The sequence below is a fragment of the Phragmites australis genome, chromosome 14 (assembly GCF_958298935.1).
Source record: "Phragmites australis chromosome 14, lpPhrAust1.1, whole genome shotgun sequence".
NCBI lineage: Eukaryota > Viridiplantae > Streptophyta > Magnoliopsida > Poales > Poaceae > Phragmites > Phragmites australis.
This window is the reverse complement of record NC_084934.1, coordinates 4,114,877-4,140,172: the sequence shown is the minus strand read 5'-3', so window position 1 is coordinate 4,140,172 and position 25,296 is coordinate 4,114,877. Positions and strand designations below refer to the sequence as shown.

The 25,296-nt window shown below is 52.3% G+C and overlaps 2 protein-coding genes across 13 annotated transcripts; both read left to right on the top strand.

Moving 5' to 3' along the window:
- Nucleotides 1-326: 326 nt before the first annotated feature.
- Nucleotides 327-3,128, top strand: LOC133891205 (uncharacterized). Its single transcript, XM_062331922.1, has 4 exons — nucleotides 327-1,239; nucleotides 1,318-1,413; nucleotides 2,345-2,707; nucleotides 2,791-3,128. Exons 1-3 carry the CDS (start codon nucleotides 856-858, stop codon nucleotides 2,702-2,704), a joined length of 840 nt encoding a protein of 279 aa, XP_062187906.1. The 5' UTR covers nucleotides 327-855; the 3' UTR covers nucleotides 2,705-2,707; nucleotides 2,791-3,128.
- Nucleotides 3,129-14,252: 11,124 nt separating this feature from the next.
- Nucleotides 14,253-16,896, top strand: LOC133890675 (zinc finger A20 and AN1 domain-containing stress-associated protein 9-like). Of its 12 annotated transcripts, none has more exons than XM_062331163.1 (4): nucleotides 14,266-14,387; nucleotides 14,563-14,646; nucleotides 14,752-15,116; nucleotides 16,182-16,896. In XM_062331163.1, the coding sequence occupies exons 3-4, from the start codon at nucleotides 15,034-15,036 to the stop codon at nucleotides 16,678-16,680; spliced, it is 582 nt and encodes a 193-aa protein (XP_062187147.1). In that variant the 5' UTR covers nucleotides 14,266-14,387; nucleotides 14,563-14,646; nucleotides 14,752-15,033; the 3' UTR covers nucleotides 16,681-16,896. The 12 variants fall into 12 exon arrangements, with proteins under 12 accessions (XP_062187148.1, XP_062187147.1, XP_062187143.1 ...); XM_062331159.1 differs by having other exon boundaries at nucleotides 14,743-15,116; XM_062331158.1 differs by having other exon boundaries at nucleotides 14,563-14,666.
- Nucleotides 16,897-25,296: the final 8,400 nt, after the last annotated feature.

Here is a 25,296-nt window from a genome sequence, read left to right as displayed (position 1 = left end):
ATGCATTTAATTCAAATTAATAAATGAGCTACACGTTTTTTTTTCAAACTTACTCTTAATGAAATATGATGCAAAGGATATTATTTTTGAAAAAAAAAATCACAGAAGGTCTTATAATTGTCTCTAATTTTTTAGAATTTTTTTGATTTTTAGGATGTTTTTCAACAAAGTCGTTCTTTAGGGATTTTTTTAACAAAATAATTTATAGGAACAAAATCAAAATCCAAATAACTTTTGGGATACAGCTGGCTACGATGCCCTAGCCGTCTCGTCTTCAAAAGTTCCGAAACCCGCCGCGAGCGCTGCGAACCCCGCTCTACCCCCAATTCCCAAGAAAAGAAAAGAAAAGAAAAGAGAAGAAAATCCCAAATCCTCGCCGGCCGCCGCGACGCCGTCGTTGCCCTGACGCGCGCCGACGCCGTCCGCCGTTCCGCTCGCCCGACCGGGACCCCTCCGCCCGCCCCCGCCCCCGCCCCCGCCCCCGCCCCCGCCTCGGCCGCCGGTAGCCTTGCCGCGGTTTCTTGCAGCGGGGAGGTCGGCGGCGACTACGAGGAGGACGCGGAGCGCATCGCGTGAAGGGTGCGGAAGGCAGCAGGCGCACCACGCGCACCGCCGCTCCGCCCGACCGGGAACCCTTCAACGCCCTGCCTCCGGTAATCTTGACGCTGCCACTCCTTTTATTGCAACCGGCGGCGACTGCGAGGAGGAAGCGGAGCGCGTCGCGGGACACACCACGCGCCGACGCCGTCCGCTGCTCCGCTCCACCGGAGAGTCCCTCCGCTTGATCCCACTCCGCCCCGTCGACGCCGAGGACCACCGACCCGGCTTCCGCCCCGTCCACGCCGACCTGTTGCGATGGGGAATGCGGCCTTCCAGAGGAACGGCGGTGGCGCTGGAGCCACCGATGAGGAGAACTCTTTGGCTACCGCAGTTGCGAATGCGGCTGCGAGGGGCGCCAGGCAGGCCATCATTGACGCGGTCCACGAGGCTCAGCAAGAAGGCGCGGTGGGAGGCCAGGAGATCGACCCAGAAGCTTTGGTGGCCGCTGTGCTGCCCCTTTCGCGTGCTCAGGCCGCCGCCGCCGCTGGCGCGAAGCGCGGTATCGATGATATGGTGCGGGATCTTGAACCTGCCAACCGATTTCCCTACGATCTCAAGAGGCTGAAGGTTGCGGCTGCCTCTGCAGCCAGCGCGGGGGTGAAAGCAGCCGTACTGATGACGGGGCAGCAGGCCATGGGGGTAAGCTCAGAGGCTTGATTGTGTAAACTTTTTTTGGGGGTTATTCCATTATAACTATATGTTTCTGATCAATTTCAGGAGATTGACCAGGACACGGCAGCAGCAGCAGCAGCTACTGGGGCTTGGGTAACCTGCTTCTTCTCAGTACAGACAGGTCTCGTCGCGGCCCCAAATGTGAGTTTCTGAATTTAGGTGCATGCATGATGGATTGATGGATATCTGTAGATGTGGAGGCTGCTTTTCGATGAAAATAATCCTATGAATTGGATTACACTGGAAGAACAAATGCCAATTTAATGGGCTGCGTGCCTGCATTTCTAGTCTCCCGAAAATTACGAAAAGATATTTAGCGCTCTGGCCTCCCAACAATGATGGTGATTGCGGCTCTGCTGAACTTAAACGATTCTGCATGTAGGCAAGCTTTGTGAATGTATAGAATAAATCTAATTACGTACCACTCGATCCATTGCACGAACATATTGTTCGATCCTGGCTTGGCTCAAGGACAGTACGATTTTTAGCTCTTTACTGGTGGACTCTAGTCCCATTAAAATTGTATATTTGGCTGATTAGAAGAGAGAAACAATGCACAGGACTTTAATGCCCTTGAGTGCAGCACTGGCCGAGCTCGAGTTCTTGCGCTCACACTAGCCTGACATCAAAATCCTACCTCACCTGCGTACGTTATTGCTAGCGGTCGATGTTTAGGAGGCTGCTACTCAGCCTGGAAACGGTATTTCACTGTCCATAGTGTCCAGCAAAGCGCCACAGTATAGTGCAGTCTCCACCAATAAAGCCATACTTTCATGGTGTCCAACAGAAGATGGCGCAATACTTGAGTCTCCCGGAGCTAAATTTGCCTAATGAAACAGTATATGATATCGAAGATAGGCTTTCAAACCTCTTTGAAGCGTTGGGTCGTGTAGAGCTATCTAATGAATCCAACTTTTGAGCTTTCTTGTCATAGTTAGAAGCCCAGAAGTATCTTTTGAACTCTAAACATTCATATGTTATCTTTGTTATTTTTCTTGTATGCCTTATGTTTCTTGTCGGAAATATTTTACCTTTTTATGTTCCTTACGTACTTTTGTTATGTTTCTTGCAGGCTAGCAGGTATACGGCTTTACTTGGGCCTATGTTTGGGGGGTCCTTTCCCACAGCTGCTGCGGCCTACCACTTGCTTAGTACTCACTCAGATATTGTGAAACTCTGTGGCTTTGGTGGAATCACTCTGGGTGTCTTTGTGATATCGTCTGGTTTGGCTGCTGGTTTCCTAGACACACCCCCAAGATCAGTTTGTTACACTCGATATGCTACCCTTGCAGCACTGGTCATTGTGTTGAGCCTTTTCAGTTTTGCGCTATATACAATCTTTCATTCAGCAGTGTACAAGATTACATGTGCAATCGTATGTGGGCTGATGATCGCTCTTTTCGTGTTCCTATGGTTGTTTTTCGGATGTTAGCTGGTAAGCATTCCTAGATATATGTAATATTCAATTTAATCTTGCAGCTATCTTTTCTTTGCTAATTTATATGATTTTTCTTGCAGATGTTCTCTTCTTGACATGTCTCCATTATGCAAGCTTGCGGAGCTGATTGTTGTGCGAGTGGTCAATGTGGAGCTGATTGTATATTCTTCCTGATGGATTTACATACGATGCTCAGATCTTGGCTGGGCCATTTTTGGTAGTTTGAATCGCACATGTATTGTGATGTTGGAAGTCAGAGATGTATATTCTTCCTGATGACACGATCGATTTTACTCGTGTTGCTGAGGATTTGCTGTGCTGGGTCATTCTATTTTACATTGGAGCTGTGTTTCATTGTTCATAACCCTCAACATGGAACTTGCAAATTTTGCACGTGAATGAAATATACATATAATGATTTGGTACTGCGATGCTTCAGTGTTGCTTCGTTTAGCTGTATCTACTGATTATATAATCTCATAACTTTAGGCAAAAAGCTAACCATTTGTTTGAAATATATTATGTTAAGATGGTGATTTTTTCAATCAGTTCATGTTGATATACTTTGAAACGTTATTGGTGATGAAATCTGCCGATTGTACTTAATACCATCCTGCTTGCCTTTTGTTTTTTTGTTACTTGTTTAAGTTAGATCTATCACGTGTCATGATGTGAAGGAACCCTTTCGAAGTTGAAACAGGAAACATGAAGACTAAGGTTATGCTAAAGCATAGCTCTAGATCTAAGATTTTTTAGGCTGATCAAACTTACCTTAAAAATTTTTAGATCGGGAGCTATAGATGAATTAAGGTATTTAGTTGAGCTATTTGTTTTTATTTTAAACTAAAAATAAAAGTTTAAACCATTCTATTTTATCATATAAACTCTAGATCTAATATAGATCTCGGAGTTAGAGTTGTATCAAAACACAAGAATTGTTGACCTCTTTCGGGATAAAGCCTGGAAGAAGCAGGGATTGAACCATAGGTTCTAACTGGTGATTAAAAGTACTTTTTATACAACGGTAAATACCAAAATTTTGATTATTTGACTGCATGCAAATAGTATGTTTTAACATAGCATCTACACTTGACCCGATCGAGTTGATACATATTATGCGGGTCCAACTTGCAAGCTAATAATGCAACCAGTTGTTGAGGCCTGGGTAGCGGTCGTAGACGTAAATGCCAAGATAGGAGAGCAGCAGCGACAGTAGCGAGAAAAGCATAAGCAGAGCTGAGAGCGCGATCACCCAGGTAAGATTGGGCAACAAGTCAGGATGCATTGCGTGGAAGATCATCACGCTCCCGATGATCCAGGTCCAGACGCATAAAAGCCCCTGAAAATTGATCGAAAACGCATACAGTTTCGATCAGATACCCCATAATCAATAAAAAAAACGCATGCAAATCTCATGCTTTTTCGTCAAAAAAGAAGAAAGAAACGCATGCAAATTCAGATACCCCAGAACCAATATAATCAATCATCATCGTGCATCGATCTTAAATCTTAGGGAATTACCTGGGGGGCGAACATGAAGTAGCGGAGGCGCTCGATCCTGTTCGCCTCCCGATGCTCGTCGATAGCGTGCTGGCGGCGCTGGAACATTGGGAGAAGAGGCCGAGGAGGCAACGGAGCGCGTCGTGCCCGGCGGTCGTCGTCCACGGCGTGGATCTCGAACTCGGGCTCCTGCATCGGGTGGTCGGGGTCGGAGTCGGAGCTGGGATCGCCCGACGCGCTGGACGCCTTCGGCGGAGGGCCGTCGGCGGGGAGCGAAACTTTTGTCATCGCGGAGAGTTCAGGATGCGGCGGCCAGGCGCGGCTCATGGCGTCGTCACGTACTTTGGCATGGATGGGCGCCGCGACGCTGCGACGCGTGCAAATATATATACCCGTCCCCTCTTCGTTCGTGATGCGTGCAGTAACCGAACTGGCCTCGGACTCGAACTTGAGTCCGACCCTGACCCCGACGTAGCTGAGCTGACCTGGCTATGTACGTGGAGCGACGAAGCCGACCGAGTCGACCAAGAAGTCCGACCCGAGCCGAACGCCGGCCAGCCCTCGGCCTCAATGAGATGACTCTTCGTGGTCCGTTGGCATGCATATATTCACAGATATGGACAGCATTTTATATGATAGGAAAATAATCAGTGTAGTAGTTCTTAAGAAACGACTTCAAACATATATCACATCTAAAATATATGTTACAGAAGCATGTTCATCTTGTAGGAGTCAAAAAGTTGGATAAAGTCTTCGTTCCAGGCGTGTGACGTGCAGGTGTTTCCTCGCATATCTACACACCCGTACCAGCCGTCGATCCAATTCCTCTGCATATGTATCCATCTAGTCCATCCCCTCCCATATCCAATCCCCTCCTCATCATGTAGACTCATCCTCTCTCTCAACAACAGATATCGACTCATCCTCTCCCTCATAAATCCCCTCCCCCCTCTCTCTGCAACAGATCAAGGAGTATGAGGACTCGTCGGCCACCCCCCTCGAATGGAGTAGCTGGATCTGGCCACCCTCGCGGTGCGGTGCTACCTGAGCTCTTCCGATCCTCTCTCTCTCTCTCTCTCTCTCTCTCTCTCTCTCTCTCTCTCTCTCTCTCTCTCTCTCTCTCCCTAACAGATCCAGACGCATGGGAGCTCACCGGCCACCCCCCATCCAGTTTGCTGGATCTCACTCCTCTCATGCCTCAGTATTACCTCGATGCTTCCACCGTCTCACGCATGCCCTCGACTCGTCCTCTCTCTCTCCAACAAATCCAGACTCACGGGGGCTCGCTGGCCATCCCCTCGCATCCAGTTCGCTGGATCCGGCTGCTCTCATGCCTTGGTGCTGCCTCGGCGCTTCCACCGTCTCGTGCCTGCGCCCCTAGGTGACCCCGTCATCACTTTCGTGCGAGCGCCCGGGAGGTAGGAGGTGGCCGTAACCCCATCCGTAGCGGTTCGCTCGTTGCCCACAGTGGACATAGGGAGACAACTGGTGTTCGTCTTCATAGCCTCGGTGGTGCCAGCTGCGGAGGAGGTAGCCCCTGTCATCGTAGAGACTGTGGTCTATGAGGCCCTGGCGCGAGAGCTGGAGGGCACTTCATCGTTGGAGGTCATGGATCGGGTGGCCACCTCCACAGCAACAGCGGCCACGCTACTCCGCTCGCGCCTTGCCCCCGACGTGTGACCTCACGGCACGATGACCTGATTCTCGCACACCAGTGCAGCTACCTTTTAGATCGTCGACTGAATTGCTTTTTTGCTTGCAGAGATGCAACAAATTGCTTATGATTTTCGATAGATTTGCCTTTTACATTTGTATGAATTTGCCTATACAATACTTCAAATATGCCGAGCAAATACATTGAATTGCTTTTCAATTTTGTTTTATAGTTCGGTTGCTAGTGGCTAGGGCGCATCGGGAGGCACCCTAAGAGGAAGCTCAGTTGCTGTTGCGACCTACACGGCAAGTGTTCCTGTAGATCGTCGAGCTTCAACGACATCACCATTTTGTGGTGTGTAAGTGATCTACACGGTCCCGCATGTATCTTGGTGATGAAGATCGACTTGGACTTCGATGGTGTCCATTTGGAGCAGCAACCTCATCCTTGATCACGAGTTCGCTAGACTTACTCCTTAGTCATGAGTTCGCTAGACTCGTTTGTTGATTGAAACAAATTTGCACTTGGATTTGCTCCATGGGAAGAAATAAATTTGCTTTATGATTTCATATGGATTTGCTTTTGTAAATTGCAACAAACTTGCTCTTTTTTTGTTTGGATTTGCTTGTAAATTGAACAAATTTGCTTCTGAGTTTATATATGAATTTCCTCTCTGAGTTAGCATGGATTTTGCATGTAAATTGGAACAATTTTGCTCTCTGAATGTGTATGGATATGCTTGTAAATTAGAAAAAACTTGCTTTCGGAGTTGGTACTGATTTGATTGTAAAATTATCCAAATTTCTCTTTGTGTCTTATGGATTTTGCTTTTGTAAATTGTGGCAATTTGCTCTATAAAACCATAGGGAAACAGAAATGGTAACGCTTTGTAAAGTTGATGGAGGCATTAAGAAAGGGAAGTGAGCTAGTAGGGAACGCGCGATGCCTAATCTAGTTGGTTTGCCTAATGAGGAACATAACTAATTAAGTATAGTTTTCTAATTAAGGGTGTGCAGATGGATGAGCATGCATTAGCATGCACGTTCATGCGTTAGCCTGGTCCTGATTCGCACAGCCAGTGTTGTCAAAGTTGAAACATGTTGAATCTACAAGAGAGGAAATGTAATGTTAGTTGTCAAGATAAGCAACAGAGTAAATCATGACATGTAAAAAGAATCAGTAGAGGAGTGTTATTTTCAGCACTAGCCCAACAATGTTGAACTAAAGTTTTATGAAACAAGGCGAGAGAAAGTGGCAGGTGTGGAGAACTGAAGACTATAGTGATTTACTGCATCAAATCTTTTCATCTCAAAACTCAGTAAAAATTATAACAAGATCTAACAAAGCATCATGGTGCAGCAATTTTCAAGCATAAGGGATATGAAGTCACAAAAATTCCAGGGGGTAAACCACCGCCGTTCATCAATTGCAATGGTATTCTAAAGGTAAATTATACAATATACATCTTTGGCTGATGAACCGTGGTTCTCTAACCCTGCTTAGAACTGACAAGCAAGAGAAACTGTATACCCAAGATGGCAAAAAGAAGTTAACCGAAGGCCACAAATTAGGAAGAAAAAAAAAGACCTCCAAATCTTCATAGATATTTTGATAATAATCCATAAACCATGTTGACGTAGGAGGTTTAATTGCTAAACAAGTTTGTCAGTTTACCTAAAGATATATGTTACTTTATAACTCTGAAAATCACCTAAAGATATATGCTTTGTACGCGCAGATTCACCACTTCAATGTGTGAGAAAATCTGTTTTTCTTTTGATAGAGCTAGCTCTCCCTCCAATGTTCGACAAAATCATGGTTGTTCTCTTGGAGCAGAGGGATATATACCTTAACTGTTACAACTTCTTTCTTGGCTGGTCAATTAGATGTATATAACATTAATTTGACAGTTGTTGCCATATCTAAGCAGTTGTATATAACATTGCCTATGGTCGTAATCTCACATCCACCAGCAAGTTGGAAGTATTGGTATTTCTATCTTAAGGTCAACAAGTAAAGATCTATCTTCAGTGATCTCAGATATAAAAGACGCATATTTTATTTCACATCTCAAAATAACATTTTTAAGTAGTTCAATGTAGGATTTAGGAACAGGGTATATAACATACTGTCGGAGGATGAACTCCACAAGCGGGGATTCGGAGGAACCCCTTTGAGATTCAGCCGGGGGGATGATTCTGCATCTACCTCGTACGTGAATTAATGAGAGTAAATGGGATGCAGGTGGGATGGATGATCGGATGTTAGAGGAAATAAATGCTCAGGGGATTTTAGATAGGTTCGGGCCGCATAGAGCATAATACCCTACTCCTGTGTGTATGCTATAAATGCTCTGGGATTGCCTCTCTGAGGATCTCTTGTGTTACAAGGATTTCTGTCTAAGTCTAGAGCTTCGTGTGTCTTGTTCTTCGTTAGCTTGTCTCGGTATTCTTCATCTCGTGAGTCTTGGTCGACTTCCAGAACTTGTTTCCCTTTTTAAGCTCATTTCTTCTCCGGGGCGCCCACCCCTTCTTATATCCCGTCGGGGCGGCCTAGCGTGCCCATAAAGGATGGTGCGAGTCCCAAGGCACCATAAATGGAAAGCAACCATCATGGGCTGCAGCTTGATGTTACGGGGGGGGGGGGGGGGGGTTGAAAACGAGCCCCCGTCCGGTCATGTCGTCATCATCCCTCTTTTCAGCGGGTGCAGCAGGGAGGGCCCATCGGGCAGCCACCGAGCAACCCCGCGTGCCCATCCAGTTAGAGCAACCCTGACACAGCAGGGCGACAGGTGATATGCCTTGAGCCCAGCGACGATATCCCGAGGCGCGGCGGATGACGCGCGATGGGACCAGCCGCAATAAATGTCCCCACGCCTCCCTGCTAAGCAGTGGCAGGGACTGACAGCAGGCGTGGGGGGGAGTGGTTGGAAGTGACAGGCCATGCTCCCTCTTAAATGCAACATCGGGCCTCTTACCAATTGACACCTCACCGCTGAGCCCTTGTGGGGTCCACCGGCAAGGGGCTTCTCAAGTCCTTGGGGAACTCTGGGTGCTCGGGGACTACTGTTCATAGCCCCGAGCACTCTCTCCCGGATATGCCTTTTCTCGGTCCTCGGGGAACTCGGGCACTCGGGGACCACTGTTCATAGCCCCGAGCGCCCTCTCCCGGAACTGTGTCTGCTCGGGTCATCGGGGAACTCAGGTACTCGGGGACCACTGTTCATGGCCTCGAGCACCCTCTCCTGGAACTTAGTCTTCTCGGACCTCGGGGAGATAATCCCCGAGGGAGGGCGCCACGTGGCACTCTGCTGTCCTGGCCTCGGGACTCGGGGACCCTAGGTTCCCATGTCACCGACAGCAGCCCCCGGTCCCATTGGCAGGTGATGACCCAAAGACTGTGGATGGGGCCCTTGTTTCTTTGAGGCCGATCCCAGCATCGATGCCACGTGGCTTGTTCTCAGGCGCTAGAATTTTGCTGTCTTCATAGTCTTTCTGGCCCAGGCTTTTGGTACGGCCCAGGCGGGGAACCGAAAGGGCGCGTGTCCTTCCGACTTCCGAGGAGAGTGATAACGAGGCGGGAGGCACGCGTGGCAACCGCGCAGATCGAGGGTAGTGCATCTGGCAACCGCACGGATCGAGGGAGATTCGCATGGCAACTGCGCCGATCGAGGGGAATGCGCTTCGCAGAATGCGCCGCAGAAAGTGCCATTTGAAATCCCCAGGATATAAAAAAGAGAGGGGGAGCGAACCGTTGTCCCTCACGCCATTAATGCTATCGCCACCTCCTGTCTTCTTCTTCTTCCTTGCGCACCGGGAGCTCTCGCCCTCTTCAGCCCGCAGCGCCCCATTCTTCTCAACCCCTCCAGCACACTCCCCACCCCCAAAAAATGCCGAGGGTAGGAAGCAGCCGCCGGGACACGTCGAGCTCCGACAGCGTTCTGCTGAAGTCCTGCATTGTGAACGAGGAGGGGGCAGAGAAGGTCCGCAAGCCGATGGTGCCCGCCGGCCAGCGGGAGGTGTCGGTGGTGACGCCAGCGAACTTTTCGCTCTCCACGCGCCAGCCGGAGCGGATCGTCATCTTTGTGTCCTTCGTTGCCGCCGGACTGGTGCCGCCATTTTCGACGTTCTTCCTCCAAGTGCTGGACACATTCGGTATCCAGCTGGCCCACCTGAGTCTGAACTCGGTGGTGATTCTGGTGATCCTCGCGCACTTCTACGAGATGTTCGTGGGAGTGCCGCCATCGATCGCTCTGTTCCGGCATTTCTTCATCCTCCGAGCGGCCGGGAAGAGGAAAGGATCCGACGAGGTGGAGGTGGTCGGCTGCTGCAACTTCCGCCTGCGGGAGGGGCTCGGCGAACTCTACATCCCGCAAGTGCTACGCAACAAATGGGAGGACTGGCGCGGGGACTGGGTCTACGTCGACGTCAGCCCCCATGACCGCCTCACGCTGCCCCAAACGCCGGCGGAACCCCACAGGTCAACCTGGGAGGTGGCCCCCGCGGAGGATGAGTGCTTGCGCCCGGTGCTGAACCACATAGATGACCTGCGCCGGGCAGGGCTGACTTCGTTGATGGTGGTCGCCGACTACCTGCGCCGCCATCTGGCCCCCTTGCGGGAGCGTGCCCGCACTACCTGGATGTACACCGGCTCGAGCGACCTGACGAGGACCCACATCGGTGCGGACAGGGACCTCGACTAGGGGGCACTGGCGACCCTGCTGAAGGTGGTGACCGGCGTCGATGACCTCGCCCGGGCGGTCCTGCCCCGAGAGGAGCTATTTAAATATATGCAGCCGCTCAACATTTATCTTGTGATTTTTATTTGAGTGACAAATGTTTCATTTCGGCTTTGAATAGATATGCGGCCTTGTGATGAATTGGAGATACTTGTGATGATTTTGCCACTGTCCAGTGCCCATATATTGCTAGTTTGCTACTATAGTATTCCTTGTTAAGCAATGTTTACATATGTAGTTATTTATTTCAATCTGATTAAGTGATTTGATTATGTCCAAGCAATGTTTACAAAATGCTATTGCTGACATCATATTAAGTGATTATGTTTACAAAATGTCTTTTTATATATTCTAAATTGAGACTTTTAATTATGTTATGCATTTATGTAATAGACCTAAAGTTGAACATGGTTGCTTCCACTTATTGCTGTTTTTTTTAAAAAAAATATATCTGTGTACTGTGTTTTCTAGAAAAATGCCGTATCCTCATATCCTGGTATCTATATCCATCCGATACTGTCGGAGGGTGAACTCCTATCGCAGGGATCCGGAGAGACCCTTTTTTGAGATTCGGCCGGGGGGATGATTCTCAATATGTTTGCGGGAGAAATAAATGGGTGCAAATGCGATGGCAGGTGGGATGGAATGATCGAATGCAGAATGCAGTAAATGCACTGGAGGGATTTTTAGACAGGTTCGGGCCGCACTGAGCGTAATACCCTACTCCTGTATGGATGCTATAAATACCCTGAGAATGTCCCTCAGGGATGTTGCTGGTTACAAGAATGTTTGTCTATCCTAGAGCTTCGGGCTCCTTGTTCTTCGGTGGTCTCAGCTTATGTGCTTGTACTGAGGTGTTCTTCTGTCTTCGCTCTGGATTATTCAGCCTCTGAGAATGTGTATCTGAGCCTGTCTTTGTCCGTGCCCACCGGCTCTCTTAAATACTCGCCGGCGGTAGCGTGCCCCGAAAGGGAGGGCACGAGTTCCAAGGCGCCATAAATGGAAAGACAATCATCATGGGTTGCTGCGCAAAGTGACGGGGGGGTTGAAAATGCGCCCCCCGCCCGGTCTCGGTCGTCATGATGGCGTTGGCAACGGGCGCCGTGGAGAGGGCCCACCGGGCAGTCGCAGAGCAGCCCGACGTGCCGCCCAGTCTTGTTCGTCTGACACAGCAGGGCGGCAGGCGGGGCGTCTTGGGCCTTACGATGCTATCCCGAGGCACGCCGGATGACGCAGGATGGGACCCGCGCATTAAATGTCCCCACGCCCTTCCGCCAGGATGTGGCAGGGACTGACACCGAGCGTGGCAGGAGTAGTTGGAAGTGACAGGCCACGTGCCCTCTTAAATGTGGCATCGGGCCTTTAACTGGCTGACACCTCACCGCTGGACCCCTGTGGGGGCCACCGACGAAGGACTTCTTGGGCCGTCGGAGAACCGAGTGCTCGGGGGTCACTATTCATATCCCCAAGCACTCTCTCCCGGAAACGCCCTTCCTTGATCCTCGGGGAACTGAGTGCTCGGGGGCACTGTTCACGGCCCCGAGCACTCTCTCCCGGAACTGACTGTTCAGGTCCTCGGGGACCCGAGTGCTTGGGGGCCGCTGTTCGCAGCCCCGAGCACTCTCTCCTGGAACTACCTTCCTAGGGTCCTCGGGGTACTCGGGTGCTCGGGGGCCACTGTTCGCAGCCCCGAGCACACATTTTCTGATACTCGGCTTTTCTGGTCGTCGGGGGACTTGGTCCTCGGGGAACCGAGTGCTCGGGGGCCACTGTTCATGACCCCGAGCACTCCCTTCCTGGCACTTGGTCTTCGCAGATCATCGGGGGGTTCGGGTACTCGGGGACCACTGTTTATGGCCCCGAGCACCCCCTCCCGGGACTTAGTCTTCTCGTACCTCGCAGAGATGAACCCCGCGAGAAGACGCCACGTGGCAGATTGCTGATCCGATCTCGGAATTCGAGACCCCTAGTTCCTGATTCACCGACAGATACTGATACTTATATCTATATCGGTGCTGTATAGGTGGTTGGTTACTGGAGGCGACGAAGCTTGTCGAGCAAGCCGTTCTTGGAATTGTCGACGACAGGGAAGCCGCAAGCGAGGCGGAGGCAGTCGCGCCAGTACCGCTCGCCGTCGGACCCGTTCGTGGTGCTGGAGAAGAGGCGGTTGGATTGAGAGTAGCCGCGTCCTCAGAGTACAAGCCGCCTTGACCTCCGCTAGGAGCCAGAAGAACTCCTGGCACGCCTCCTGCATATCCCGCATCGCCTGCTCTGGCACGCCGTTGTTGACCAGCTAGAAGAATCTGAGCTCCTTATCGGCATCAAGGATGACTGGAACAACTTTTTCTAACGGGTCGTGCTGAGCTCGGCGTTAGCTTGTTGAGCTCGCGCTCATCAGCATAAGAAGCTTCAGCTCGCTCGTGTGGGCCCCATCGATGGACGCAGCCCGCCCGTTAGAAATAGGGGCCCTCGTACCGAAAAGAAATTGGTATTTTTATTAGGAGTCCCCTTCATGTTTCATTATGATCGAGTTCTAATCTACCCTTCGGCTGACGTCATGGTCTCACCGTCATTGACTGTCAGATGAGATAAGTCTAAGGCCCTGTTTGTTTCAGTTTCGGATTCTGGCTTTCAGCTTTTATAATCCGAAGCTGAAACAAACAGGTAGCTTTTGGTTATAACTTTTTAAAATTTGCTGGTTGGATTATGAGAATCTGAGAAGCTGGTTTTCCTCAGCTTTTGATAGATTGTGAAAGTCCATTTTACTAAACTGTCCATTAAATTTTTTTAGAATCTACAGTTTAAAAGCTTTTCACAATCCAGCTTTTCACAATTCAACTTTTATAAGCTGCTTTTCAGAATCTCTAGCTGAAATAAACAGATGTCTTAGATAAAAAAACTTGCGATTCATAAGCTAGCTCAGATTCGTAGATGCTCGACTCAGCTTATTACCCAAACAAATCAAACTTGTACCACATCGTAGCTCATTTATTAATCGAGCCAAACCGAACTAGCTCGCCAGCCCGATCCAGGTATGGACTCCTAGCCCAGCCCAATAGTCCAGCTCCAGCACTCAAGCAGTTGAGGCCCTGGCTCGGCCCGGCGTGCGATCTCCACAGACGCATGTCCCGAAGCACTGCCAGGCTGTCCACCCATGAGGATCTGCATCTGCCTGCGTCGGTCCCCGAGCCGGCTTTGATCTCTCGCGTCCGGTTTGCCGCTCAGCCCGATCCTGCTCAAAGGTGCTGAGTACCGGGTCCACTACCACGCATATCGTTCTACGTGGCCACGCGCGGGGTGGTCCCGATCTGTGGCAGCTACACCGCGTACTGTGCGGGCCATCTCCTCCTGTCACAGTAGCCTCGAGACTTGAATCCAGCACGACGCCCTCGTCTGGGCGGGCCGAACCAGGCAAGATGCGATCGGATCCAACTGCTCCGGCCGGCTCGGCCACGGCGTTCTTCTCCGAGTCGCGCCGCTGCCGTCGCTGACTCGCCGAAGCCAGGCTCTCTCTGGGTCCACGGTGGATCGATTCCACGCCGAATCCCATCTCGCAACGGCCTCCTCCCCACCACCGCTACGCGGGACCCACGTCCCTCCCCGGCCCCACTCGCATCTGCACGGAGCCACAGCCGGATTAGGATCATCTGATTTCATGCCTTTATAAGCGCACGCCACTCTCTTCGTCGACGCGAACCCAACCGGAAAAAGGAAAAAAAAAAAAGGAAAAACTTTTCCGTGGGAGAGGAAAGTGTCGTGCCGTCTCGGTCTCGCCCCGCCCACAGGTTGGTGCCGCCGCTCGCCTCCTCTCCTCTGTCCCGATCCGATTGCCCGCCAGACGCCGCCGCGGGCCGATCTGGGGCTCCGTGCAAGGTTCGCCGTTGACGCGCTCGGGGGGTGGTTCGTTTTCTTTCTTTTTTATTTGTTTTTTGAGAGTTTTTTTTTTTGGTCTGTTCCTAGGTTGGTGCTCTCGTGATTGGATCAGCGTGTAGTGATTGGATCCGCGCGAATCGGTTTGACTGGTGTGGTCGTGTTTGTTGCTTGGTACTATCGGATTTGTGTGTGTACGTGTTTCATTGGGCTTTCTTTTAGATTTTTCTGTTGTTTTTCGAATTTCGAAATCATTTGTTCTGTGATTAGTTTTTTTAGGCTGGGAGACGATGTGAGGCAGTCGATTTGGCCTTCAGAAACAGCGGAGGAGTGTGAAGGATTCCGAATCTGCTCGTGTTTGATGAACAGTTTGATGGTTGCCGGCGGATGGGGGAGTTCATCCAGGCCCGCAGCCTGCTGGTGAGACGCCGCGCCGCGCATGGTTGCTTGTGGCCTCTCGCATCACATGTGAACGTCGTGCCAAATCATGAAGCATGTGCGGCTGGCTACATGGAGAAGATATGCTAATAAGGAAGGTTTCTTCTTGGCCCTTGCGTCGAGATGGATAAAGCAGCGAGCTTTCTTGCCGTGCCTGGCATATTAAGCTATGATGATGCGGAGGGGTTATGGCACGAGGTTTCGTGGTGAGCATGGCAAGGACAATTGCTTAGGCGTGTGGTTGAAAGTGCTGGTTGACTGCGTGAATTGTGTGTATCTGGGTGATAGGGATTCCGGGTGTAGATTGCTTCGCCCGTTTGCTGTTGGTTGTCTGCCTTGCGCCAGTGGTGCCTAAGCAATCTTTACTTGCGGGGGAAACAAATAGGAGTTGGCTTCATGCTAAGATTGTGTGAGGAAATTGATTAACCAAAGGTGCAGAGGTTCAATATGTATAGGCTAAGGATGAGAATGAGATAGAAGAACACTGGTCCTGCAGAAGAAAATCAGCTTATACTGAAGACCAGGTGAGCAGGCATTGGCTAACAATTCCATTGCTGATCTGCAGGTTTGATGTGCTTGTGTTGGTTTTGTTCTACCAAAGAAGCAGGCATACAAGTGTTTGAATTGTTTTCAGTATTACAATTAGTTGCAACCTAGCCAGCCTAGCCGTATGTGCTCATAGAAAGTATTCTGATCAGAAAGATAGAATCATGGATAGCAACTTTCGATGTTTGGCTAACCTTACACATGGTGTGGAATGCTAACTGAAGAGATAGTCATGGATAGCAACTTTCGATATTTGAATCAACTGGACACTGGGTGCTGATTGCTAACATTGCCCTTTGCCTGCCAACTAGTGCTTATCTGAATAGATGCGGGGAGTCTTTATCAGGTCCTTTTTTTCGAAGACCTTACAGGATGATTCATTCAACAAAATTGGCTAGAACTTTGTTAGCTTGGGATGTATTTATCGGCACTTTGTCGTAGTTCAGATTAGTTTTTTTCAGCTGGAAGCATCATGTGCAAATTTTGAAAAAAAAAAAAGGAATGAAATTGGCTGCAACCATAGTCAAGATTCCATCCTACCCTGCCAATTTTCCTTTATCATTAGTATCTTTCTGTACAACATATGTACTTCAACATTAGGTTGTACTTATTTCTGACCCTGAATTATGTATTTCTGGTTCTTGTTACTCTTACTGGTTTATGTTAGCGGTTATTTCTGTAGTACTCTTTCTTACTGATGAGTTGTGAAACTTACGTGCTTGCAGCCCATCCGTAGCAATGGCACAAGAGAGCTGGAAGCAGGAGTCCCACGCCCCTGATGCCCCAATATTGTGCATAAACAACTGTGGTTTCTTCGGCAACAGCATGACAAACAATATGTGCTCGAAGTGCTACAGAGACTTCATTAAGTTGATGGAAACGGATGCCCCTGTGGTGGAGAAGAAGGTGATTGCGGCAGCCTCTTCTTCCATGACACCATTTGAGACAGCGAAGCGAGGTGATGCGCCCGCAGCCATTGCCATTGCAGCTGTGGAGGAGATGCAGGCAGCACAGGAGCCTCCAAAGCCACCCAGCAACAGATGCCTGACCTGTCGCAAGAAGGTCGGGTTGACTGGTTTCCAGTGCCGCTGTGGCGGAACCTTCTGCTCCATGCACCGCTACACCGATTCCCACAAGTGCACCTTCGACTACAAGAAGGTGGCCGAGGAGCAGATCGCCAAGCAGAACCCTGTTGTGATAGCTGAGAAGATCAACAAGATCTGATGGATGGTCATGAGAGGATCATCGTTTAATTCATATTCTTGGGTGCCCGGCTCCAAGATTACTTCACTCAATAGGTTCCTTGAGGTCTGCTGGTTTAGTGTGCTAGGGTCTCAATTGTGTCTATCCTTCTCCTGTATCATGGTTTAATTCTCTCGATTGTGTAATAATGTAAATAGATATCTTCAAACTGTGTAATATAATCCTATTTCTTTTCTATTACTGTGTGTCAGATGCTGTTTTCATCGTTGATCATGGTTTTCAGGTGGCCTTAGAATAATAGAATATGTATCCTATATTGTGCTCTTTTTCTTCTTGGTCTTGCAAGAAGTTGTTCGGTGCATATCTACAAAATGGAATTCAAGAAGCTTAGGATCTTGAACTTACAGCTTACTTTTATCCAGTATTTAAAGGATGGCAATTTTTGATATCCCTTTAGTCCGAAAGTTTCTGCTGGAAAAATGCAGTTGTTTTGAGTCATCGTTTCTTCTGAAAGTTGTTTGAGATGAGACGTGGTTTTGCGTCGTTGTTTCTGTTGGAAACTCGCATAACCAGACAAGGTGGTGGGCATGGGGAAATGTACATGATATGAGGAACTATTTAATGACATTAATATCACATGTCATATGTTCGGCATATTTAAGAGTATTACGGTACTTTTCTAAGTACATCTAGATTATTTACCATCCTACTCTTTCATGGTCTTCGCTTGCTACCAATGATCCTCTGTTCGACCATGTCTTCACTCTTTTTTCCGTCTTTGTGCAGAACTTGGGTCATCCTTCGCTTGGACCTTCGAAGGTCTCCACTTGGTCGCACCTTCGGCTAAGCTCCAAAGGCCCAACGAGGGTTTCGCTCGTCTTGGCTATGAGAATAGTTGCCCTGTGCAGAGAGTCCAAAGGGTTCCTTTAGCCTGCCGAAGAGTTCTTGAAACACGACAGATCTATGGTAACCGTAAGTCTTGTTAGCCTACGGCACCGGCGGAGGTCTTCGACCCGCTAGTTAAAGGGGCCTGTGAGATCATTCCCCAACAACAACCCCCAACGGGCAAGGTTCCTCCTTGATGGACGTCCCCTTCGGCCCATCGAAGGTCTCTTGCTATACGAGTTACCTTTTTCTAATCAGCCCTCTTTGCTCATCCGAACGGTCTAACTTTTCTTATGAGTGATGGTTTTACTCTGGCGAAACAGCTCGAATCCCGAAACATCGGTTACTATTTATTTGTCTTAACTGCCATTAATGTGACGATTCGATTTCCAACACGCACCTTTTCAATTGCCCTCGAGATGGCGTTCTTACCGCTATATATAGACTACCACGTGGTTCATTTGGTTTTACCAAGCCTCTGCATTCAAGCCTTTGCGCTCTGCACGAAGCTATTTGCCACCCTTCGCCACTCGAATCGAAGCCAAGGTTGGTTGATCCGATGGCTCCAAAAAGCAAAATTGACAGGCCGACGACCTACTGGATCGGGCGATCGAAGGTTGACAAAGAAGTCCTAGCCAATCTGATTAAGGAAGGACTGATGAGTGGCATCTCGAAGGTCAGACCTCCCAAGGACCAAGAGACTCCAACGCCAGAGGATGACGAAGCCCTTGTCTTCGTGGACTACTTCTGAACTGGACTTTGTGTACCCTGCGATGAGATGGCTGCGAAGGTCCTCAAGATTTTTAGAGATTTTTCTCCATCAGTTAACGTCGAACGCTATTGTTCGGCTTAGCATGTTCTCCTGGGCGGCTAGGTCAGAGGAAGCAAAGGCCTCGACCAGAGCCTTCGCTGCTGCCCACCAGCTCCATCACTAGTTGAAGCTAGTTTTTGTGGACGACGTTCAGAGCAAAGCACACTACGGCTACGTTAACTTCTCTTACCGAGTGGGGTTGGCTTCACCTATCGTGGCCTACAAAAACAAATGGTCGAAGGACTGGACACATTGGTGGTTCTAGATAAGAAAGAGTATCTTGTGTCCAAATGCCAATATTACAAAAGTAATCGCGCCCCGGATGTGCAGCTGAAGACCTCCTAGTGAGCAACGTTCGAAGCTTTTACGAGGTGTGCGAAGCACCTGAGCACTCGTGACCTCATCGAAGAGTTCCTTGCTGTAGGGGTCGAGCCTCTGAGCGAAGGGTGGACCATCCCATCCTTCGGACCAAAAGGGCCAGAGGGACTTTGCCACCCCCAGTTTGATTTTAGGGGAAAACCTGGTATGTTTCTTAGCTTAACTCCCATTAACCTTCGATTTTTATGCTATTTTCATAATTTTTTACTTTGAAACAACTGTGATGGTTACTGAGGTGGAGGCCAAAGTCTGGCTTCTTCTAGGGAAACTCACCTTAGCCGAGGGCCAAGCCTGCACCGAACAAGCCCTTGGCCACTGGCTCAACCGAATCTTTGAGCTGCGGGGCCTCGCTTATGGAGACAGGCCGAAGCTGTACGGGTCTTCAACGGGCCATGCCAAAGAGGGTTGGCCTTCGAACACCGGTGACGGTGAGACCTCTGCCATCCAAACCCAGAGGAAGAGAAAAGGTGGAGACCCTCCGGCTCAAGGAGCCAAGAGAAAGAAGACCATCGCCATGAAGAAAAGACTTATCCAACTAGCCTTTGTCAATTCTGGGGGTGATGATGACCTCAGGGGCCCCAAAGCCATTGAAGTGGTGCCCCTTCGACAAGCTTCTCCGAAGGAGACATCAGATGTGACCGTCCCTTCGCCAAAGTGCACTACAACTTCAGCGTGAATTGACCTCAGCCCCCTCCTGATCAGCGATGACAATGATGATGAGCGACTGGACTCGCGAGTTTCTGTGGAAACAGTGGTGGAGGAGACGGGGAATATCGAGGAGTCGAACAGCTCATCATCCTCCAGTTCGACCTCTAACTCCTCCGAAGGCCATAGAGCCACAGAGACCGAAGAGGAGGGGAATGCTTCGCCACCGCTGTGCCATTGCGGTGGCAAAAATCTTATGTCACTGGGTGCCTCATGTGATGCTAGAGTCATCGATGCCGAAGCACCGTGAGTAGCTTCGTTTGACCCGAGCTCTAGAAAAGTGAAGGACGCGAAGAACATATTCAACAGTTTCGTCCTCTTCGACCGCAAAGGTACTTTGGATTACTATTAAGTTCTCCTTTGCATACTCATTCTTATAATGATGTATGCTTGTTACAGGCTATGCTTCTCTCCCGCGCTATGTGCAAATGTGAGGAGAAAATGGAGGCTAGCGCGAAGGGGTGGAGGAAATGAGGGTCATGTTGCTCGCACGGGCGAAGAAGACCGAAGGCAAGCTTAAAGAGTATCTCCGGCAAATGAAGGAGGCTGTTTTGCACACACAGGAATTGGAAAAAGAGGTAGACACCCTTCACCAACCCACAGAAGAGTCTGAAGTGAGCGTATCAGAGCTTCAAGCTTTTTATGCTGCCAAAAAAAGTTGAAAACCAATTCCTATGCGAAGCATTGCAGGAGGCAAAGCAATTTGCTTGCGATGTTGTATAGCAGCGGGTAGAGGTTCTGGAGCCAAAGGCGATTAGGACCAGTGAAGCTATCATCAAAACTCTTCAAGAGTCTGGTGCTTCGACCTCAATGCCAACCCTCAACCACGTTGACCTCGACAACCTTCTTGAGTGTGTCGGTGTATCAGGAACCAGGGGTCCCTGAGTCCCAAGACCGGGCCGGCCATCCGCCATGTGTCACCATCCCGCGAGGACCCCCCCTACACGATGAGAAGAACTTAAGTTCCGGGAGAAGGCGCTCGGGGCCGCAGCCTCCGGTTTCCGAGCACCCCAGTCCCCCGATGACCCGCAGAGTCTAAATACCGGGAAGAAAGTGCTCGGGGCTGCACGTGGCAGCCCCCGAGGACTCGGTTCCCCGAAGGTCTTACCGGAGTGCTCGGGAGAGGGTGCTCGGGGCTGCACGTGGCAGCCCCTGAGGACTCGGTTCCCCGAAGGTCTCACCGGAGTGCTCGGGAGAGGGTGCTCGGGGCTTCACGTGGCAGCCCCCGAGGTCTCGGTTCCCTGAAGGTCTCACCGAAGTGCTCGCGAGAGAGTGCTCGGGGCTGCACGTGGCAGCCCCCGAAGACTCGGTTCCCCGAAGGTCTCACCGAAGTACTCGGGAGAGGGTGCTCGGGGCTGCACGTGGCAGCCCCCGAGCGCCTGGTTCCCCGAAGGTTCACGCAAGATCGCCCGACGACCCGAAGGGTCCCATCGGCGGGGTGTCAGCCAGTCAAAGGTCCAATACCGCATTCAATAGTCACGCGCGGCCTGACATCCTGACATCCTGACATTCTCAGCTGCTACGCCCTAGTGTCAGACCCTGCCATGCTTTGGCAGGGGGGCGTGGGTCCATTAAATGCACGAGTCCGGTCCCGTTTCATCCGGGTGCCTCGGGATAACGTTGCCAGAATCGAAGCGCTCCGCCTGCCACCCTGCCCCGGCAGAAGAACAAGACAGGGTGGGCGCACCGGGCACCTCTATGGCTGCCCGGTGGACCCTCTTGATGGCGCCGGAGGACATCCACAGTGGCGGGTGGTCGGATGCACGCCGCATTTTTCCACCGCCCCTGTCACTTCGCCAAGACGGAATGATGGCACCTTTCTCCGTGGCACCTTGGCACTCGCGCCCCCTCTTTCCCATTCAGGATAAGTCGAGGTCAGCGCGTCTATAAAAGGAAAGGATGGAGAACACATAAAGAACACGTCAGACAAGACAGCATAAACAGGAGACATAGAAGAAGCGCGACGAACACGATAGAACAAGAACATCGCAGACAAGCTCGAGCAGAGCTAGAACACGGGAGCCTCAAGCTCTCTGTAGACAACACACCCTTGTAACCAAGCACATCCTTGAAGAATTCCCTTCAAGGAAAGATATTGCACTCACACAGGAGTAGGGTGTTACGCCCCCGTGAGGCCCGAACCTGTCTAAACCCCGGTGCATCTATCTCTTTCGCACTAGGTCGATCTTCCCCCACCACCAGCCGCTTCATTTATTTCCGTTTTCATTTATTTCCCCGATGAGCTCGTTCAGGATCATCCCCCCGGCCGAATCTTTAAAAAGGGGTCTCTCGGGATCCCTGCGACAGGAGTTCACTCTCCGTCCCTGGGCGGATCGTCCTCTTCACATCTTTTGTGGCGGCGGGGTTGGTGCCACCGTTCTCCACCTTCTTCTTGCAAGTGCTGGAGACGTACGGCATTCAATTGGTGCACCTAAGCCCCAACTCCGTGGTGGTGTTGGCGATCTTTGCGCACCTCTGCGAGATGTTCGTGGGGGTGGCGTCTTCGGCAACGCTGCTTCGCTATTTCTTCGTCCTTCGGCCGGTGGGGAAGAAGAGGGGGCATTCCACGGCGGACGTCGCGGGGTGCTGCAACCTTCGGCTTCGGGACGGCCTGGGGGATCATTACATTCCCCAGGTGCTGCGCAGCAAGTGGGAGGAGTGGCGACGGGACTGGTTCTTCGTCGACGTCAACCCACACGAGCGCCTCGAACTGCCAGAGGTGGCGGCGGAACTCCGGAGGTAGACGTGGGAGGCGCCGTCTCCAGAAGACGCGAGGCTGAAGCCGGTGCTGGAGCGCATCCAGGAGCTGCGCGAGTCCGGGCTGACTTCTGTCATGGTGGTGGTGGACTTCCTGCGCCGTCGGCTGGCGCCTCTGCGAGAACGGGCCCGACCGAGTTGGTTCTACACCGGGCCGGAGGACATCACCAGGACCCAGATCGGCGCGAGCTGGTACCTGGGCCCGGCGGAGTTGCGGGGAATGACGCGGGTGATCACCGGAGTGGAGGACATGGGCCAGGCGGAACTCCCATGGCCGGAGATGGCGCTCTGCGCCAATCCCGACCGGGTGGCAATCATGGCGCGACTGCCGGAGTTCAACGCCCAGGGGCCCGTGGACCAGCCGAGGAGCCGGAGTCCCGAGGCCTCCGAACTCCCCGGATTGGAGGAGCTGCTCGGCGAGGAGGCCACAATCAGCTCGGCACGGGCTGGCGACGGGGCCGCCGCATGCAGCAGCCGCCGTGCCAGAGAGGAGGGCGCCTCTGAAATTGCCGTGGAGGTGGCGCCGGGGGACCAGGGAAAGCGTCCCCGAGCCCTCATTCTAGTGCCGGATTCTCCGCCGTCGCCGACGGCAGCGGCGGCATTCCCGGTGCTGGAGTCGCGGCTGGTGCGGATGGGGCCTGCGCCGGCGCCTGAGACCCACGCAGCGGCCCCGCCGAGCCCCTAGCGGAAGAGACGGCGGGAGGAATCCGGGCCGGCGCCACCGGACCCGGACTTCAGGCTCCCAGCGGCCAAGTGGCAGTACCGGTGAGTCTCTTTTCTTGCTCTTTCCGGGCGTTTCTTGCCCGAACTGAGCTTTGACATTCTTTATCTATCTCCCGTAGGCCAGCTGCGGGCGCTACTGCGACGGAAAAGGCGCGGGCACCAAGGCCAGAGCCGAGCCCGCCGGCCGCGTCGACGGAGGCGGGCACAGGAACGGCGGAGGCACCAACTGTCGTGGCGGCCACTGGGAGAGAGGCGGAGGCGGCGGCCGAGAGGAGGACGGAGCAACCGTCTGAACCCTTGGCGCCGGCGGAACCTACCCCGGGCGCGGAGAGCCCGGGGTGGACGACGGTGGAGGTGGAAGTTTTGCCGGGGCCGACGGACGTGGCGACCGATGCAGGAACACGGCCGCCGTCCGAGTCTTCAGCACCGGCAGAGCCTACCCCGGGCAGACAGTGCCCGGGGCGGATGGTGGTGCGGGGCCCCGCGGAGAGCTCGGACCCCCCGGAGGCAACCTGTGGGGAGGCCTGGGCCCCACCGGTGCCCGGCCAGCCCGCCGATCGCTTCCTGGCCGCCATCGAAGGCGTCCAAGTGGCGGTCAGGCGGCTGGGCGCGGCAGTGAACGCCAAGGAGGAGGAGCTTGAGGCCGAGCACGCCCGCCTGGCGTTGGAGAAGACGCAGCTGGCGGGCGCCCAGGAGGAGGCCCGCGCGGCGGCCGCGCGGGAGCAGAAGCTCCTAGAAGACACCCGCGAGGAAGTCGCGCAGGAACAAGAAATTTTGAAGGCCGCGTGGGCAGAAGCCGCGTGGGAACGAGAAGACGCCGCCCGCCTGGCTGAGGCGTCGAGGCAGCAGGCTGCCGAGGCCCTTGCCAGGATGGGGCAGGCACAGGAGAGGGAGGCGGAGGTGCTGCGAGCCGAGCTGACCCGCCGGGAGGGCGCGGCCGAGAAGACGCGCGCCGACCTCCAGCATTGGGAAGACGACCTCCGAAAAATCAAAGAAGTGATCTGCCGCTGGGAGGAGGATGTCTCCCTTCGGGAGGTGGACAATGAGTTGTCGGCGGCAGACCTCGGCGCCCGGGAGGATTCGGTGGCCCAACAGGAGGACGCGCTGGCCTGGCGGGAGGGCGAGCTGAGTCACCAAGAAGGCGAGGCTGCTGCGGCGGCAGCGGCCGCTGCTACCAGGGCGGAGGAGAACGCGAAGCACGAGGCGGAACTGACCGCCCATGAACGCGCCTTATCCGAGATGGTGGCCAAGACGAAGCAGGCTGCCGGGCCCGCAGTAGTTGGCGGTTCTTCTGGTCCGGCCGGGGACCAGGGACTTGAGGCGCAGCTGCGGGCTGCCAAGGAGAAGCTCGAGACCGCGTTCTTCTCGCGGGTCAACCTGCAGCAGATGCTGGAGGATATACTCCGGCGGATGCGGCGGGCCGTGGAGAAGGGCGGTCTCGGACGGCTCGTCGAAGACCAGAAGGGCAACGGCCCCGCACGACAAGTGTTAGGGCTTCAGCAGGTCTGCGAGCGCCTTGAGGCCCTGCCTTGGGCTGTCCAAGAACTTGCCGCCCTGGAGGGACGTGGCTTGGCACATGCAGTGGCCGAGCACGTCCTGGCCTGCTACCCGAACTTCCCGCTGGAGCCGGCGTGGGAGGGAGTGGTCGATGCTGAGGGAGAGGCCGCCCGGGAGGCGGTCCGGAGTACTGCCGCCGAGGTGGCAGCCGGCTTCAGGCGGGAGGTGCCTCCGCAGCCAGCCCCGGGGGACGACTCAGAGGACTCAGCCGCCGACTAGATCTTTTGTAGTCGTTTCTTTCTTTTGTTGTCTTGATGAATGTAAATATAGGAGTGATCCCTTAGAAACGCTTTGTATATGCCTTGTGAATATAGTGGCAGCTTTTTTTTGGGCTCGCAACTCCAATTTCTCTGAGTGTTTGATGTTTCTTCTGATATTTTGCCTTGAAGTCCCGGGGAGTACTCAGTCGGGCCGTTCCCGACCTTCCCATCCCCGAGAACGAAGTTGTCCTGATCGCTGTTGTTGGCGCAGTCAGCTCTCGAGCTCTCGCGAGTCTGCATTGTCTAAGTTAAAAAAATAAAGACACGAACTTCCTTGCTCAGGAGATAGATCGATCCGGCACGGAACACGCCGTGCCCGGTGAACACTTTTTCACTTCGCGACCACTCAGTTAGTAGATGGGAGACGCGTGCGGGCGAAAATGTGACCAAGAGTCCTCGTGGTTCGGTGGTGCCCGAGCTTAAAACGGACCGGACCGAGCACTGACAGCCCGCCCCCAAGGCCTGAGCTCCAGACTACTCGAGCAGCTCGAGCGATAGGATTAACCAGGGCACCCAAGGACTCGGTAGTGCTCGGGGTCCTTAAAAAGCGGACCGAACACC

Coding starts and splice junctions, on each gene's coding strand:
- LOC133891205 (XM_062331922.1), top strand. CDS start 856: ATGGGGAATGCGGCCTTCCAGAGGAACGGCGGTGGCGCTGGAGCCACC. Junction 1,240..1,317: donor CGGGGCAGCAGGCCATGGGG/GTAAGCTCAGAG, acceptor GATCAATTTCAG/GAGATTGACCAGGACACGGC. Junction 1,414..2,344: donor GTCTCGTCGCGGCCCCAAAT/GTGAGTTTCTGA, acceptor TGTTTCTTGCAG/GCTAGCAGGTATACGGCTTT.
- LOC133890675 (XM_062331163.1), top strand. CDS start 15,034: ATGGATAAAGCAGCGAGCTTTCTTGCCGTGCCTGGCATATTAAGCTAT. Junction 15,117..16,181: donor TTATGGCACGAGGTTTCGTG/GTGAGCATGGCA, acceptor ACGTGCTTGCAG/CCCATCCGTAGCAATGGCAC.